This window comes from Ambystoma mexicanum, chromosome 7q, assembly GCF_040938575.1.
Source record: "Ambystoma mexicanum isolate Mex_15411 chromosome 7q, UKY_AmexF1_1, whole genome shotgun sequence".
NCBI lineage: Eukaryota > Metazoa > Chordata > Amphibia > Caudata > Ambystomatidae > Ambystoma > Ambystoma mexicanum.
This window is the reverse complement of record NC_090941.1, coordinates 1043722249-1043741806: the sequence shown is the minus strand read 5'-3', so window position 1 is coordinate 1043741806 and position 19558 is coordinate 1043722249. Positions and strand designations below refer to the sequence as shown.

General features: G+C 45.1%; 1 protein-coding gene across 1 annotated transcript in view; it reads right to left on the bottom strand.

Annotated features, from left to right (window-relative positions):
* Nucleotides 1-19558, bottom strand: part of LOC138528122 (olfactory receptor 51G2-like) — a 53298-nt gene extending 33740 nt beyond the window's left edge. Inside the window, exons 1-2 of the mRNA XM_069639575.1 lie at nt 19534-19558; nt 8465-8594 (exon numbers count right to left, since the gene is read on the bottom strand). Of these exons, the coding sequence (XP_069495676.1) occupies nt 8465-8594; nt 19534-19558 (155 nt within the window). The remainder of the gene's footprint in view (nt 1-8464; nt 8595-19533) is intronic.

Below are 19558 nucleotides of genomic sequence, written 5' to 3'. Positions count from 1 at the left end.
CTCTCCTTCTCTCCTCACATCTCTGATGTCTCTAAGAAGTCACACTACCAGCTAAACCTCCTCAGAGGTATTCTTCCTTTCCTCTCCTTCCCCCAGAAGCTCACTGTCTCCAGAGCACTGGTTCTCTCTAGGCTGGACTACTGCAACAGCCTCTTTCTAAATCTGTCTGCTTTTACTTTCTACCCTTTGCAACTCATCCAGAACAGGACTTCTTGGTCTCAAGCCCAGGGATCGTATCTCTAAAGTACGGAAATCTCTGCGCTGGCTCCCAGTGGCGGCGAGGATAAAGTTCAAAACCCTCCACATTGTCCACAAGGCCTTCTGGGGCCTGGGGCCTCAAAACATTTAACCCTCTCTTCCTAAATATCTTCCTTCTCGAGCTCTTCGCTCATCCGCCTCCAACTCCCTCAGGGTCAGTCGCTTCTCCAAGCAACGAGTTGGTGGTAGATCTATTTCTTTGGCTGGGGCCTCTCTCTGGAACAGCCTCCCTGCCCGCCTGAAACTTGAGGAGAACCATCTCTGGTTCCAGAAGCATCTCAAAACCTTCCTCTTTGCTTCTGCTTTTTCTCCTCCTCTCCCCTGCTGAACTCCTGGCTGAAACTGCACTGGTCACCTGGTTACCCCTCTGATCTCGGGCCCAGGTCCCCTCCACTGCCATTTGCACCCCTGCACTGCCTCCCTGGCTTCCCCCGCACTTGTGGACTGTTTTCAGTATCCCTACAGCCCCCTTCCAGCACTTGACTCCTGATGTCTGCACTTACCCATGCACTGCCACCAGCTGGCCGAACTATTACTTATTGGTTATTTATTCTATTTATTTTACTGTTGTTCCCATGTACTGCACTGCCCCCTCCCCCACCCCCTTCACTTTTCCCGTTCCCCCTTCCCCTGCACTTGCACAATCTCAACGTCACCTGGCCTAGTAAGAGCGTTGTCTCTGTCTTCCCTCTGTTCCCCTTCCCTTGCCTCATCACGCCTTGAAACACTTGTGTATAGGCATGTTATAAATGCCATATATCATATCATATCCATTTTTTACAGAAAGTGTTTTGAATAATGCACCTCAACTCTGCACTCTCCACACAGGCACCCACCCAGAACATTGACAGACAATCACATTCAAACACAATCACCCGAGAAGTCACTCACCCATACACCTTCTTTCACATTCACTCACATGTGCACCAAGAACACTCGCCTGCTTTCTCTTCATGGGCACACACCCAGAATATTCATACCCAATTAAATTCATACCCATTCACCCACCAGTCACCCACCCGTGAAGACCTGCTCTCAAATCTTGGCATTACCACTCCCTCTATCCTCATTCTTCTTGACCTCTCCTCTGCCTTTGACACGGTAAACCACAACATCCTGATCGCACATCTCCGTGACACCCTGGGAATCACTGGTCAGGCTCTGGCGTGGTTAACCTCCTTCCTGTCTGACCGGCCATCCCAGGTGGAACTTGGGTCCTTTCTCTCCACTATCACTCTTTCAACTGGCAGCATCCTCCAGGGCTATAACCTTTCCCCCTGGTTCTTCAATGTCTACATGGTGCCCTGGAATGCGAGATTGCCAGTTTCACCTCTAATTTCCAGTGTTATGCGGACGACACACAACTCTCCTTTAGGCTACCCTCAGCCACCTCCTCTACCATGCTCATATCTGACTGTCTGCCCACAATTCAGTCTTGGTGTGCTGCAAACGACCTCTGCCTCAACGCCGTAAGACTGAGATTGTTCGCATTGGTACTCCTCCTCCTGCCTTCCCACTTGCACTCTGGCCAACCTCCCTTGTCTCTCCATCTCCACTCATATCTCGGACATCTCTAAAAATTCCAACTACCAGCTGCACCTCAGAGGTACTCTTCCATTTTCTCACCTTCGCCTGAGACTCACTGTCTCCAGAGCCCTGGTTCTCTCAAGGCTTAACTACTGCAACAGCCTCTTTCTCAACCTCCCTGCCTCTGCTCTGTGCCCTCTGCAACTCATCCAGAACAGAACCGTGAGACTTATCCTTGGCCTCAAACCAAGCGACCGCATTTATCTGGCATTGAAATGCCTCCACTGCTCCTTGTGGCTGAAAGGATCAAATTCAAAACCCTCTGCATTGTCCACAAGGCCTTCGGGGGCATGGGGCCTACCTAGCTTCACTGATGCCTTCCTAAATACTGTCTTTCCGAGACCTCTGCTCACCTACCACCAAATCTCTGCGAGTGAGCCGGTTCTCTGAGCAGAGATTTGGAGGGAGGTCTTTATGCTCAGCAGGGGCCTCCCACTGGAATAGCCTCCCTGCCTCCCTGTGTCTTTAGCCTGATCTTCTTAAATTCTGGAAACTCCTTAAGGCATTTCTCTTCTCCGCTTCCTTCTCACTCTCTCTACTCTGCTAACCTCTCTCGCCTCTCTATTCTTCTCTCCCTCCTCTCCCACAGAGCATGCCAACTGGCCACCAGGAGCACCTCAGAGTCTCACAGGTACCCGGAACCCTCGCCAGTCCTCCAGCACTTGCTTCAGAGCCTGCACTTGACTCAGAGCCTGCACTTGCCTCATTACTGCTGCACGTGGTCAATTACCCATTGAGAATGGCATCTCTCAGCACTTAACCAGTTTCTGATAAAAAAATGGCGCATCTGAATGCCCCCCGCACTTGTCCTCCTCCCCCTCCCCTGTACCGTCTGTGCACTTGCACAATCTGATCGTACCATGCCTAAATAGTGTCTATCTTTCCCTCCCTGTCTCCCCTCCTGCATGGTCACATCTATGCTCTTGGAAAAACAACAGAATCATTGTCACACCTATTTGTTTTTATTTTCACTGTTAATTGTATTTATGCACTTACTCTGCCTGGGCAGACTGGCTATCGTTCAGAAACTCAAGGGCTCTGAATGACTGTTGATTTTCTCCCCTGTTCCCTCCCTGCTTGAGCGCCTTGAAACACTTGCCTGTGTATAGGCGCTTTCAAAATAAACATTACCATACCTACCATACCATACCCATACACCTTTTCTCGCATTCACTCATGAGCACATGCAGAACGTTCACACTGCATTCTCAATATGTGCACCCACCCATATCATGAAACTACACTCACACCCGTACATACATACTAACACATAATTCACATGCATGAGCACATACATACATACACATCCGACATGCATGCATTCATAATACACACCTACACACATTACACACATACCCACATTACACATACACCCCCAAAAAACCTGCTTATCTATTTGCCTCATTCGGTCTGCTGGACTCGATGTTCCGTTCCCAGGCCTCCAGCTCCATGATCCAAGCAGACAGCAACCGGGGAGCAGGTTCCTGCCTGATGAGCGCAGGAGAGCCAGAGGTAGAGCAGCCCCTTTCTGCACCAGCAGTCAGCTGTAGTAAGCTGCAGCCTGGCCCACACCTGATCTTAATCAGGTGAGGCTTTAGCCCATGCTCTCCGGGACATGGGGTGGTAGTACTCCCGCACCACGTGCGCACCATGTGGGCAGTGGGGTCCGTTTTATGTCACTCGGTAGGTGGGGGTTTTGTGAATTGTGTGTGGATAGGGAGTACAGAACAGATGCATGGGTGATTTGTGGATGGAGGGGCTATACATCCCACTAGATTTCTGTAGGAGAGGGCCAACACGTTGAGTACCCCACATGCATTTACTATGCATACGGCATATCAAAGAACCCCATGTGCATATACTAGGTGCATGGAAGATCAAAGTACTGAAAAATCCATGTGCATTTAGTATGCAGAGTAGAAAAACAAAGCACCGGAAACAACCTGTGCATTTTGTAGCCAGAGGAGTAGGGAAAGCACTAAGAATCCCACATGTAAATACTAAGCATAAGGGAAGCCCAAAACAGGAGACAGACAACACAATGAGAACCCTGTGTGAATTTTGTAGAGAGAGTAGAGTACCAGGACACTGAGAACTCCATCTATATTTTGTAAATGGGCAGGAGGCAAAGCACAGAGAATTTCAATGTGAATTCACAAGGCATGTGAGGCCAAAGCAATGTGAATCCCACATACATTTACTAGGCATATGGTAAGGCAAAAGTACTGTGAACCCTACATGGATTTACTAGCACAGCGGAAAGCCAATGTTCTGGGATCCTCACTTGAAACCAGAAACCCATGTGTATTTACTAGGTGAAGGAGCAGTGACTGAGAACCTCACGTGCATTCATTATGCATAGGAAAAGGTCAATGCAGTGGGAACCCTATGCGCTTTTATTGGGCCTAGGAGGATGCCAAAGCTCTGAGAACTCAATGTGAATTTACAAAGTGTAGGAGAAGGCCAAAGCTCTGAGAACTCAATGTGAACTTACAAAGTGTAGGAGGAGGCCAAAGCTCTGAGAACTCAATGTGAATTTACAAAGTGTAGGAGAAGGCCAAGGCACTGAAAACCCAAATGCACACCTGGTTCTCAGTGCTTTGGCCTTCTCCTAAACATTGCAAATGCCCAAGGTCCTCAGAGCCTTGGATGAACAGAAGGTCAAGGCAGTGAGAACCCTAGATGCACTTTGTATGCAGAGGAGAATGCCAAAGCATTGAGAACCCAATGTACATTTAATAGGCATAGGGGAAGTTCAAAGCACTGATAATGCCATGTGCATTTACTAGCAATGGGGAAGGCCCTAGGACTAAGAACACAAAATAGTAAAATGCCGAGCTCCTCCTTAGAATATAAGGTAAATGAATTCTAAATGTTTAGTGGAATATTAATAACTAGAGATGCATAATCAGTAGTTCAGGTAAGGAATACTATAGAGACAATGCCCCTGGTTCGAGGGCATGCAAGAAGTCAACATAGTCGCTAAGGGAAACCCCTCAGTTCTGTGTACTCGACAACAAGGTCAGCTGTGACCGTAATGATATGTTTTCTAAAATTAAGAGATATTAATATGAAAATATGTTGGAAACTGTATTTACTGTTTGAGTTTTAAAAATTGCAATAACATGCGAATAAAACAGATTTATGATGTAATGCTGATGCATTTTGTACGGATGTCGGTCATCAGGGCAAAAAAAATAAAATAAAATAAGAATTAAAATAGAAGCTTTGTATCACATTAAAACATATGTAACTCTTAGAAGGTAGGGGATACCTGTGTAAGCTGAAATCCTAAAACCATGCTGAACCGTACTAAAGAAAAAAAGCATACAATCAAGAAGCGCTGTGACACACCATCTTCTAGCTATAGAAATGCTGGAAAAATAACCACTCTAAAAATAAAACAATGGAGAACAAGGTAAGTTAAGGGTACCTCAAAGTCCGTGGTTGTATACTAATGCAATATAAACAACCTACCCAAAGATGGTGGATACAGTAATGCACAATGCTTGAGTAAACAAGCAAGTGGTCCATGTGCCAATGGAAAAACCAGTCTGTGTGAAAAAACAAAACAAAATAACCCAAAAGAAAATCCACAAGAATCATGCGAAGCATGAAAAAGCCAAGGGAAGGCAGTAGATACTGCTATCCATACCTGTGACCCAGGTCAGGGGGGACATCGGTCATCTGCTATATTATTGCTCCTAGGAGCAAACCATGTAAACCCAACAGAGTTTCTAGAAAAGTCTGCGAACACGACTGGGCCGTGTGGCGCGATGACAGCATGATGTGCGTGATGCTGTCACCATGCACGCGGCCGCATCAAGTAAGCAGGACCAGATGAGTGTAAATAAAGTATAAACAAAGTAAAAAAACATTGAGTAAATAACAATATTCCTATATTGTGCTCAAATGTACATGAAAGCAGGTGCTGGTAAATACCATCGTTGTGGAACAAAAAAGGGGCTTGTGACATATCAAAACATAAAAAAATAATATATGTCTAAAAAAATTGATCTTAAAGTAAATGAGATTAAGAGAACTAGATCAGTCAATAACAAAGCTGACACATGTCTACATCATAAAAACACATGTTAGAAATCAAAGGAGAAAAGAAAAAAGACGGGTGTAAGGAAACCCACGCGAGGATGAATGCTCAAACACACGTCACATACGTTAATGAAGGGTACATACATGCTACAAAATGTAAATGATGAATGGTGCATGATAATCCGTGGTTATGAAAAAAAATAGATGCTAATGATGGTTTGTAGCAACAGGTCTGATTAGCGAAACAAATATCAAGAATTGTGTTGAAGACCTCACATCGTCATTAATAACACAAACAATTACAATCCTCATTGAGTCCACCTGGGGTCAGAGAGTGCAGTTTATCAATCCAAAAGGTCTCTCTTTTATCAAGCACATTCTTTAAATCACCATGTGGCCTGATGTTAATCATCTGTACAATTTGGAAGCACATTTGCAAAATCTGGTGGTGTAGTTCCAATAAAGGTTGTGCCACTGCAGAATTCCTATTCTTGGTGCGGATGTTACATCTGTGCTCATTCCACAGCTGTTTCGCTGGTCTGCTACTTTGGCACACGTAATCTAGTCTGCAGGGACATCTGATGTTGTAAATGGTGTTCGTTGTGTGGCATGTCGCAAAATGTTGTAGTTTGATCTTATCACCTGTTGGAGGATGGTGGATGATATCTCCCTTGGTAACAAAATTACGGTTTGTACAATGTAAACATGGGAATGTACCCACCCTTCTGCTTTGCATGAGGGTTCTACGTACATTATCAGTCCTTACCAAGCGTTCTCTAAGGATGGGGCCCCTCATGCAAGAAAAAGTGGGGTTTCATTACACAGGTGTTTAACCCTGACATCACGTCTTAAGATTTCCAGCCGTCTGAGGATACACCTCTTAATTTTGGAGCTCTGTGTGGAAAATTTGGAGACATAAACTAATTCATCCTAATTCTTATCTTGAGCTGAATGTCCACTATGTGAGCAGATGCTATTAGTGGTTACTCTTTGTAGCACTGTTTTAATCTCTTCTGCTATACAGCCTCTGTCACTGAATTTTTGTGACATTTGTACCATCGCCCTTTGGCATGTCTCATTATTATTGACAATCTGTTTAACTCTTAAATAGGGAAGAACATAGCACTGAGAACCCCATTTACATTTTGTATATGGAAGAGCAGGCCAAAGCATTGAAAAATCAACTTGCATGTTGCAGCAGAGGGAAAGCACTTCACATGAACTTTCTAGGCCTTAGGAGAAGGTATATTCTCAGCCGGGGAAGACACGCAGCCAATCAGGTGGCTGAAACAGCAGGCGAGAACATGCTGTGTACCACTCTCTGTTTCCAGCCAAACGATGACCTTCCCCGGATGGCAACATCTTGATTGTGGGAGGCGACGGGGAATGAGGAGTATCTCTGGAATCCCTTTGGACCCATGGGTTAAAGTCAAGGTGGTCACTTTTAAATAGAATGCATGTGAGGATGAGGAAATCGCCAGGCTGTGTCATTCTCAAAAGGATGTGCTGGGCCATATGTAACGATGCAGGAAACACACATTTATAGGGCTCACTGCAACAAGTCATCCAAAGGTTAGAGGTGAATTGTCATATGAGAATCCACCAATGAAAAGAAATGTATTCGAGAGTGGCCACTCTCATTTTCTACAACTCCTGACATTAGATCTGGTGGCACCAATGTGAGCTTTCAGAGAGAGAGTAGCAACATGTAAAAGGCTGTGCGAGAGTCTGGTTTGCTACTAGGGACTCTGCAAATTCAGCTGGCCACTGTTAATCAGATGGTTGATAACTATAATCTTGACAAATGTTGACTTGGAAGTGATGACAATATACTGCAATCCAGGCTTGGCCGAGGGCAGAGTGGACATCTGTACTTGTTCAACAAGCTGTGGAAGCCTCACCTGCTTCCGGTCTAGCATGCAGCGTGAGCATATTTTTAGTGCTGCTGGGGCTATTGTCTCTGACCCCAAGGGATGCCTAAATGACACACATGTGAGGCAGCTTCATTATAACAAGCGTCTTACCACCAGAGACTGACGAAGATTTTCCTGTGAGTCCCCTGTGACAAATCAGGAGTATTTGTCCTTTCTTCCCAATGGTGAGCCAGAGGCTAGAGAGGTGAGCCCACTCCGCAAGACACTCCCTAGGGATCTGGCAAGTTTGACCTTACTGGGAGTGACGCCCCCTCAGGGGACAAGGATTCCCATTCCCAAATGGAACTCCCTATGTAGGACACTTTATCTGCATGTATGGGACTGCCTTCCATCGAAACCATTGTGTCCTCCTTCTCTTTGGCTTTAGGCAAAGTTGAATCCAGCACACCACCTGAAAGAAAAGTGACTACCCCTTTAAGAAGAAAATCATATATACGGTGAACAGGGAAAGCCTCCTGACATCAGAACGACGTGGAGAAGAGGGGCAGAGTTTAACTGCTGGACCTGCAGAGCTGCAAGAAGCTGAGAATGCCAAGTGTAGTCACAGGAGGCCTAGCAAAGCAGACAACAGTGAAGTCTTTATCAGGGCGTAGTCTAAGGAACTATCCAGCGTGGTGGCATGGCCCTGGACATACCATGGTGGGCCAGGCACATGTCTAGCAATCCCGAAAACTGGAAGACCAGGAGAGTTGACAGCTCCCATGCACCATCGCTCACTGAATGGGGCCAGCTGCAGAGTTGCAGAGACAGCTCTGCGTGTGAAGTCTGAAAGGAAGAAGCGAGAAAGCAAACCAACATAACTAAGCGAATGCCCAGCCCCACAAGGTCCCCCACATCAAACGAAAGGCACAGGGGTGAACAGCAAAAGCGGGGGAAAGACCTTATAAAGAGATGAGACTATGATTGCAATAAGGGCAATAACGGAACATTGAATTAGTATAATTTGATATCTAAGGAATTATTCAAAAAACTGAAGTATGGTTGTGAGTCACTAAGAAAGTTGAAACAAATATCCTGGATGAGGGAGAGAAAGCCACAAGAGATACTTCCACAAGACATCATTAATGAAGAGTGGGGAGACCACTTAAAGAGAAACTGTCAAAATAGTTATGAGCTAAAAGCACAGACTGAACTAAACAAGGAGAGGAAGAATGGATTTAAAATACTCCAAGAGCGGGGAACTATCAACACTAACAAAAAAAGGGAACAATATAAAATAAAAGGAAGGTGTCTAAGAGAATATCTCAAAGAAAACAATTGTAAATGCTGTATCTTTGAGCTCCGCTACTCTCAAACTAGGTCTGTGCTTTAAACAATAAAATAAAGTCAAATAAGACAACAAGATCTTTGAACATTTGAGTGGAGCTACAAGAGCTTGTGAATACAACCTGAGAAAAGGATTAGAAAAAGTATATCATAAGGAACAGATTTTCTGAAATAGACACATCTACATATTGAAGATTGGTCTAGAAGAAGAAAACCCTGAGAGAAAGCCTAAAGTCAAATGGCCAAGCAGAGAAAGCCAGAAGAGAAACTTCTTTTGGCCACTTGTAGTTGTTACTGTTAGTTGCAGGGTCAGGTAGATTCAGGTTTGGACTGAGGACATTTTGACTTTGGACTGCATGATGACTGACAGGCACTTTTAGTTTAATGTATGTATGTAGGGAAGCCCCTACAGTGATAGGGTGAGCAAGCTATGTTTCCTTGTAATTTAAATAAAAGTACATCAGGAACGTCCACTATTTGTCTGACTCCTTCTTCCGACCCACTACTCTCCACTCCTGTTTTTTATATGCCTAACCCCGATAAACCACTTACCTATTTGCAATATAACAATGGTCAAAAACTCGTAAACTTCAAGATTTCAATGAGAGATCCTGTCTCCTGTGTCACTGTCAGTCAGGATCCCGAGCGGGCAGAGGTGTGGAATCAGCTGTGACAAAACACGCAGACTCGCTACTGCAGATTTTGGATGAAGGCTATGTGGATGTCCTAATACTTCTTGACCTTCCAGCAGCCTTTGATACCATTAATCATGTTATCTTATTACAACCGGTCGTGGATGTCGCCCGAGTGTCAATGAAATTGGCAAAGTGAATTATTATTTTCCTCTGCAATAGATCGTCATGTATTATTATCATTAATCACAGCTGGCAAGACGAATTAGTAGATTGTGGTGTACCTCAGGGATCGTGCAACTCTCCCACTCTCTTCAATATCTCCTTCAATCCACTGCATGACTTACTCAATGATCATGGGGTTTCTTTCAAGTTTATGCAGGTGATATCCAGCTAGTGTTTCAACTTGGCCCGGAACCATTAGCCAAAATGACACATATTCAGACAATCTATGTCCTTATTGAATGTTGGACATCTGAAAAGTGGCTTTGGTTATATGATATGGAATTTATAACGCGCCTATATACAAGTGTTTTAAGTAGGAGATAAAAACTGAGATTCTGCTTCTGGCTCACTCTACTAAACCTTGAACACATAGCCATATTTAACTCTAGCAGGACACAATATCAGAACGCAATCAAAAGCCAAAATGTCCGGGGTCTTGCTGGACTCGTCTCTGTCACATATTCCTCAGATAAATAAAGTCATCAGCTCTTCCCATTATCAACTGATGACGCTGAGCCAGATTCAACCACTTCTATCGGAAAAACAAATATGGCTGTCCTAATAGTGACCTGTTCCCTTAGACGATGCCCTGTTGCTCCTGTGTTAAAAAGACTTCACTGGTTCCCACTAAGATCACTGATGAATGTCAAGCTTTTGACCATAGCCCATAAACCCTCATATGGCTGATCCTTGTTCTCCATCAAGAAGCATCTTAGATGGTTGAACTCTTCCTGGCCACTAAGAGCGCTATCAAGTTACACCATGGTTGTAGATCACGTTCGACTTTCCAAGGGTTTTAGATCAGTCACTTGTGCCAATCTCTGGAACCTGTTTCCTATCGATATTTGGGGTATGGGTGATCTGATGACTTTCAGGAAAAGGATAAAGACATTTCTCTTTCAGTCAGGCGTGCCTCTTTACGTGGATATGTTGGTTGGTCTAGGTGCTTAGAAATTACTTGGTTGCAGCACCATCCCCCGCCATTGTTGTTGAAACCACCATGTCCTTTGTGGGCTGATTGACGACTGATAACAATAAATAAAATACATTTTAAAACGAGAGCCCAAAGAGCACCGTGGGGGAACAGCCAGACATGTTCCCCTAACAGGTAGCAGAGGAGGAGACTAGGGCCACTGCACCACTGCCTTCTCATGAAAAAGGGACAAGGTAGGTTCAGACGTTACATGAGACCTTTCGCACAAGTATGCATGGGTCCTGGGTCTGGGACTACTTCACCCTTATCAAAGGGGAAGGCTGTCAGGGAGGTATGTATAGTACAATGCAAGCCTTGCCAAAGGTCAGTCAGTCAATCTGGGTTATTCAGCTAGGAATGCCTACATCACCAGAGTGGTGTTCATGAAGTTCAGGTTGTGACATAAGTATATGTATGAACAGCACACATCACATGCCTCTGGTTCCACTGCTGCTCACCCTCCAGTGGTGATTATGAAGTGGGAGTGTTAGATAAAGCTTCAGATTATCACAGGACACGCTGTCACTAGCAATGATAATCTCACCAGGACACTGGACCACTCAAAACATTCTGACCCTCTATGAGTGGCCATGGTCAACCTGTTCCATTGGCATCACCCCTTCCCCCATGCCTGGCTGCTTTGCTACCACCAGCAAAAAACCATCCTGTCAGTGCTGATACATTTGTCAGTGTGGGGCATTTGGGCAGGTGAAGAAGAACAGAATGATGAGGCATGCAAGCGCATTGTGCCCGCAATTCCTGGCCTCTGACAGCTGTGGCAGGTGGGTGCTGTGCCAGTGAATGATGCCAGGAAGGGGCACACGCCCTAGTAAAGGCCTATCCTCTTACAGGTGAATGGGGAAGAAGGTAGAAGAAGAAGGGGAGAGACGTGGACTACAAAGAGTCCTGAAAAATACAGGATTGGCCCTGCTAGCTGGTAGAGCCATACATATTGAGTCAGAACCTCCCAGTTCTAGATTGACTCCACTGGTTGTTAAAGCCAAAAAATACAAGATGAAAAAATACATTGTGACTTTCATATGTACTGAGCTACTGTGGTTACAGTACAACTGTGACTGGCTTACCATGGGCCCTCTCCTTCCATGTTACTGCAGGTGGCTTCCACCCAAATATGCTTTAATCATCCTCAGAGAAGCTGGCAAGACTGAGCGCTGCATCATCAATGACGTGTACAGAGAAAGGTAGGGCATCATGCAAAGGTGTTGGCTGTCGTTAAATGGAGATGTGTGCGTTGCCGATAAGGGAAATGCAGACAGGTAAATGGATATTTGAAAATGAACGCTCTTGAAAGATATCAATATTTTGACATATTGAGATGCCACCCGGCTTCTCCACACTGTGTTCTACGGGGAAAACTTAGAGGGCAAAGCGGTGGGAACATAGGTTCAGCAGGAGTAGGATAGACATGAACAGACGAGCTGATGGAAAGGCACACAGGGCTTGATGGGGAGGGTGTCTGATTGTGGTTGTATGGGTGCATGTGTAAGTAACCTTGGTGAATTGTCAAACCGACACAGATGATGGTACATCGGAAACACCTTCCTGTTATGCTGAGCAGTTTCTCTGGTGGCATTTTCTAGGTCATAGTCTACCTCCCATTGAGAGTGCATTCAAAGGTTGCATGCAGTACTCTTATCCCACTCGACCAAATAGGGATATTGACACATGTTTCCGACGGCTATACCTACCTTGGCGTCATCCTGATATAATAGAGAACTGTAATAAAGCTGCTTCTTGGACACTCCCTTAGTTTCCTTCAGTTAAGCTTTATTGTAAGTCTCTTTAAGATGGTACAGAGCGAACCACTGGGACCCATCACCAGGCTGACTTGTCCCCAACTGATATAGGGCATCATCACGACTCTGGCGTTAACCCTTAAATGCGGCGGTAGCGCTATTACTGCCGCATTTAAGGGTCCGCCAGATCATGGCCTTGGCGGATTTCCCCCCAGCTCTGAGCTAGGGGAAAATCTGTTGCAAATTTGCTGATTTTCGGCGCTATTACTGCCGACGGGAAATCTGCCAGCAGTAATAGCGCAGATTTTCCCCATTGGCACATTGGGGAATGAGGAATTCCCAAATGGGCCCAATGGGGAATGGGCACTAACCGTTCCGCCAAACCCGTGATCCAGCGCTAATAGCTACGGAGGGTTTGACGGTAGGGCTAATAGCGCTGGCGGTAATAGCGCCAGCGTTACCGCCCAACTCGTGATGAGGCCCTAAAGCTGGAACCTTGACAGACGCTCACACCCAAACTTTCCACTGCGACACATCAACATTCCCTCAGCTCATGCATAGCCAGCATGCACGGTACAACAGTAACATTAATATCTTATTTCCTGAGAGATTTAAATCCAAATGATTATTTCATTTCTCATAGGTGCACATTTCCACGTTCATTATGCACCGCCCAAGCCAATGCATTCCTTGGGAGTTATCCTGTTCTTTTCCTGCTCTGGATTGTCACCTCTTTATGTTGTGTTACATGTATTGGACTGTATTGTTTATTTATATAGCGTCTATACACAGGCAAGTGTTTCAAAGCGCTCCAGGAGGGTGGGAACACAGGGAAAAAACAACAGTCGCTCAGAGCCCTTGAAAACCTGAGACGATAATAGCCTGCACAGGCAAAGTAAGTGCATAAAAAATACATTAAACAGTTGAGACACAGCAAATAGGCCTGATGGCGATTCTGCAATTTTAACGGCGCAATTAGGGGTGAACACAAGGGAGAGACAGACAACGATCTTCACGCATGGTGTGTAAGGATCGAGCAGGTGCACAGAGGGTCACAGGGAGGGGGGATCAAATGCACCCAGTCGGTTGAGACTGTGGTAAGTGCTGAAAGTTCTCATGAATCTAAGATAGTACTATCCACCTCAGCAAATGGCTTTCTCAGAATTAAGGGTATATAGCTTAGCTTCTGAACTATGAAGGTCACTTCTGACGGCTCACATGATCCTCACTGCTTTGAAGATGTAAATATCTCAAATAAGTACTTTCACCAACTTGAAAACCTCCAACATAACAGCCTGGGACTCTACTGAGGGTCCATTCCTAGCGAAGGCAATCCACAATGTCCTCCTTATCAACTTTCATAAATGCAACATCAGTGAGACTACCCCATTTACTTGTCCACCCTTTCTGTGGATGAACCCAGAATGCAGTAACAACTGCTAAAAGGATAGGGGGTGGACAGAGAGGGTTCTAGGTAAAACTCTCCATTCCTCAAACAAATGCATCCCAGTCCTGGAGGTCAGAAAAGAAGCAATTCTGCAGGGTGCATCATTTAGGATGTAGTAGGGTTGTTTGGAATAATTTGAGAGGTATTACTCTGGAGCAACCAGGAGTGTTTCAGGTTCTGGAGATCTTTCAGAGGCTGCAATTATGCTGCACACAGTATTTCCTGTGAGATCTTCTCAGTGATTTGTTTTAATTGACTAGGTCAGGATTTAGGGTGCTGCAAAGCTTTCCAGCAGAGGATTCTAATCATATATTTGAGATGTACATCCTCATTCTCCAGGTCAAAGTGATTAACATGGCAACACTTGAGTCTCCGGTTGTGCCACACATCTGTGCAACCTATGAAGGTATTCACTAGCCCCCTAAGTGGAGACGATGGTGAGGATGAGAAGGATCTGGAGTATCTGATATGAAGCGGCCTTGTCTTCGGCGAAGAGATTGTATTCTGCTTGTCCATGATGTCTGTTAAGAAGATTATGGCACAGCCCTGAAACAGGAGCTTCCCATCCTCCCTGGCTATCTGAAGTATGCAATGTCTGTCTCTACAATAAATCCACCAAACAATTAAGGGACAAGAAGTAGCACTGAACACTCTAGGGGGGCACTGATGCGTGCACTCCTTCGGCAATGAAAATAAAGGGAGATTTGGCAAACATCAATCATGCATGTGCTTATCTTCTCCACATGGACATCTTGCCTAAAGATATAGACTGAGGAGCCCCAACCCCCGGGATTCTTGCATTGGCTAGATGGGACAATCCTTTGATGTCTTCATTTCTGTGCAGACACCACTTTCAGGGGACGTTACTGTCTCCAAATCTGCTCCCCCTCCAGAACCTTCTGCACGTGTGCATCCAGCTTAGTGCCTGTGCCATCAATCCTTCCATTCAGCTTGAAAGAAATATTTGTTTACGCCAATGTTATCTCAACATGAAGTTCATGACCACTGAGGTCTTCCACCAGCTCACTGCTGGGATGGAAGGGGATATTTTGGGCTCCTTGCTCCCGCTAACGAAGTTGGGTTTAGCTTGAAATCTGTTAGAAATCACCATTCCAGTGTACAGTGTTTATAACGAATATTTTATATTGAATGACATTTATATTGAAACTTTTATCTTGAAAACCTGTATATCGAATGTATTTAGGGTGAGGAAAAGGGTTAAATATTTTTGGGAAATGGTCGGGATGGGTTTTTAGGGGTTGGAAACAGGGGTTTGCGGGGTGGACCCCCCCCCCCAAAAAAAAAATGCATTCAATATAAATGTTTTCAAGGTAAACGTTGAGCTATATGGGCATTCGACATACATTTATTTGGTATTAAGACATGTAACCCCCGATTCCAGCATAGTGGTGAGTGACACCAACACACAGATACCCCACTTCCGGGAAAACACCTTACAGTGATCTCTCGCTGAACACAAATAATAGCAGCTGTGGGCAACAGCATGCAGTCAACTATGTTCCTATTTAAGCAATGGTAACCATGGGAATAGAATGGTCATCCACCAGAGGTAAATGTGTGAAATGGGTCCATCCATACCACTGAATTATATATTTCGAAGACAGCAGCCTTAGGAAAACGCAGCCAATCACTTCTGTGGCATTCATTTAGACCAATGGACCTTCTGTATGGAATGTTGTCTTCTTGCAGGCACTCTTCCAGCTTTGCTGCTTTGAGTCTCTGCCCCCAAAAAACCTCCTTATATGCAGGTGTGCTCAGTCTGCCTCCAAGGGATTTCCGAGTGGCAACAGGACTTCCCAGGGGCCATCTAATCAGTCAACGAGGTTCAGGCATGCATGCATCTCCCAGCATGACTTTGCACAAATCCGGCTACACCCAGGCCCTCCGAATTCCTACTGCAATGTCTGGCAGGATACACGTAGGAGAAAAAAGAAGATGGTGCCCAAAAAACAGTGGTTACAGCTGTGCTCCGGGTCACAGCAAGCCACTGTGAGCCCTCAACACTCACCACGTGACCAACAGGAATGGATGGCAGTGTGTAGGACAGGAGTGGGGCACTTCAGAAGGACCCCAAAGCAGCACCTCGCCAAAGGTCCCAGCTTGAGCAGATGCTACGACACCTGCGGACCCCTTGCCAGCACTGGGCCCCTTCTGCAGCACTCGGTTTCAAGCTCCTGATACCAGTGCGGTCGGTGGGTCTATGTGCCTAGTGGGCAAGCAGCGGCCAGCCCAGTGCAGGTATCCCGCCTCCAAGCAATCCATCATACAATGATTCAGCCACTGGGATCCTTATCCCTTGCTGGAGATTTTGAAACGGTGGCTTATTAATTGATATCACTACACATTTAGGAATTTATGTATTCAAAATAGTCATGTGGGCCACCCTTTTTTTAAGGCACTTATTCCCACCCATCTAACCTCCAAACGTTCTAAAATGCACAAGACCACTGCTTCTACTTGCTCTAATCTACCTGCAGAGGTATCTCTCAAACGTACATAGCAATTGACTCCCAACCTACTAACCATCAACCAACGACCGCCCCACAACCTGCCTGAGTTGCAATTCGAGCCATACCTATTCTACACTAAATTAGCATCCATTCGGAGCCACTACATCAACGCTGTTCCGCTATCAACCATTTTCCATGTGAAGTGTGACATTGCTCACTCCTCCATCCAGAGTCGGATCTTTCTGCACATCAAGCCTCTCAAGCGGTTCGCAACAGCACGCGCATTAATGGTCGACCAAATTGGCCTATTTCGACTTCCATTGGAGCGCATTAATGGTCGGCCACATTGACCTATTTTGACTTCCATTGGAGCGCTTTAATGGTCGGCCATATTGGCCTATTTCGACTTCCATTGGAGCGCATTAATGGTCAGCCACATTGGCCTGTTTCGACTTCCATTGGAGCGCATTAATGGTCGGCCACATTGGCCTATTTTGACTTCTATCGGAGCGCATTAGTGGTCAGCCACATTGGCCTATTTCGACTTCCATTGGAGCGCATTAATGGTCTGCAACATTGGTCTATTTCGACTTCCATCGGAGTGCATTAATGGTCGCCCACATTGGCCTATTTCGACTTCCATCGGAGCGCATCAATGGTTGGCCACATTGGCCTATTTCGACTTCCATCGGAGGGCATCAATGGTTGGCCACATTGGCCTATTTCGACTTCCATTGGGGCAAATTATTTTCACCACTCCCAAGACCACATAGGGACACATCTATAAAGCTTACACATTTGAAGTGGATTTCTGATCAAGGTAGAACCTTTTCTGTAAAACCACTCCCTCTGGCACCCCAAAAATATCCACTATTACTTTTTCATAATGCCATATAGATGTATGAAATTCCCCATTATATCTTCACTTTCAGAACTCACCTTTTATTCCATGGGTCGGACCTGGAATATTGACTTGTAGGGTAACATAGCATGACACATTTAGGAATGGCGTTACTTATTGCAGACACATGTAAGCATTGAATTCTTCTTGTTGGCTTTCAAGCAATGTCAGGTGATTGTACCACATTAAGTGAAAGAACACCATTAAATAAGCCTTTATAATTATAATTGGTCTTTTATAACGCACTTAATACCAGAGATAGGTTTCTAGGCTCGTGATCGGGATTCAAACATGTTTTGGGCTGCGTTGTCTTGCTTCCAAGACAAGCACATTGCCCCTGAACTATCCCCTGTCACGCAGCCTTTTGTTTATTATTGACTAGGTTCCGTTGTCTACATGAACCTGGGTGACCCTAGCATTGCACGGCAAAAAGACTGTCCACAGAATGAGGGCGTACTATGAAGGGGGAGTTTCTCTGGAATGTCCTGGTGGAACTCTCAGTTTAAAGTTGTTCCCATGCTCGGCTCTCCTTTTTTTAAAACACCCCCTTCCCTTGTTTCCATCATTCATTTCAAACACCCCTTATTCTCGAAATCAACGAGGCTGCAAACATTTACAACAGGACCCATTCTCCCACTCTCCATTCTAGATCCTTCACACCTTTTGTTTGTCAAACCTTTCTTTGGACGTACCTTGACTTTGTTTTATGTAATCCCTTTGTTTGAAATTCTATAACTTGCCTAAGACAAAACAGGGAGACATCTCTGTGTTTTGCCCTAGTTAACATCTCTGAATTGTTTTACACAAGCACCTTCTGATTAAAATGATCACGTGTGCATGCATTATATTGTTTCAGGCTTATGTGGTGCAGCCATTTATTGTGGAGAACAGGCAGAATGAGGGGCTGTTGAATGCTTATGGCCCCTTCCCAGTGAGCTATGACTTCTCAGGGAAAGGGGCCATTAGCACTCTCCGATTCATACATGACTGTCTGCCACAGCCCAATAATAAAAGATAAGACATCAACAAAACTGACTTGGGGAATGTCCTGGGGACCTGTGAAACCCAGGTGGGGCTTTTACCATAGCTTGGCTTTGTTACTTCACAGGCTTCGTTAGTGCCAAGCTGCATGTGAAAAAATACAACCCTTTTGTTAAGATTTAAAGGAGGCTGACCTCCCTATTTTGCATACCAAAAAAGCACCCTTTTCCTTGTTTTTGGGGACAAGGATGCGTACCACACAGCATTTTAAGTGCCACTACTGGTGCCCTTCCACATAATCACCAGCAAATTCATGGTCAACATAACGTATTGTTTGCTTGCACTTTTTGTAGCACCTTGAAAGAGGCACGCATTCATGTAGGTAGATTAAGTTTCTTTATTCAGCGCACCTGTGGGGACTCGCACAGAGTTGCCACACGACCCATCAACTGTCCTCGAATCCCACTCCCGAGCCTTCCAGGTTCTACATGTGGAAGACTCAGGAAACAGATTACAACACATCTTCCCCCCCACAATAACAATGCAAACTTCAAATAACAACAAAACCAAATGTGATGTAATAAACTATGAATATGAAAACAATGATGATGGCCAAACCCAACAACTTAAGGCAAAAGTTAACATAAAAAAATAATGCTATGGAACGAAAAGACCTGTGAAAGAGAACATAAAATGAGGAAGGGTATCCAACCTACGCACTAATACACCCCATTATATGCGTACAAAATCCTGCAGCCACTTGGGCTCTTGTCTCAATCTCTTAGACGATAATTCCACATCACCAGACTCAGCTTCCCTTGACACGCCACTGCAAACATTCTCACATTTGGCCAATCTGCCCATAGACCACACGTACCCTCTTTCCACAATCACCACACCATTCCTCACTTCAGAGATCCTCTTAGGCCCAATAAATTTACTTTCTATACATTTATGGGTGAATCTAGGATTCTGTAAAAGGACCCATTCTCCCACTCTCCATTCTAGATCCTTCACACCTTTTGTTTGTCAAACCTTTCTTTGGACGTACCTTGACTTTGTTTTATGTAATCCAT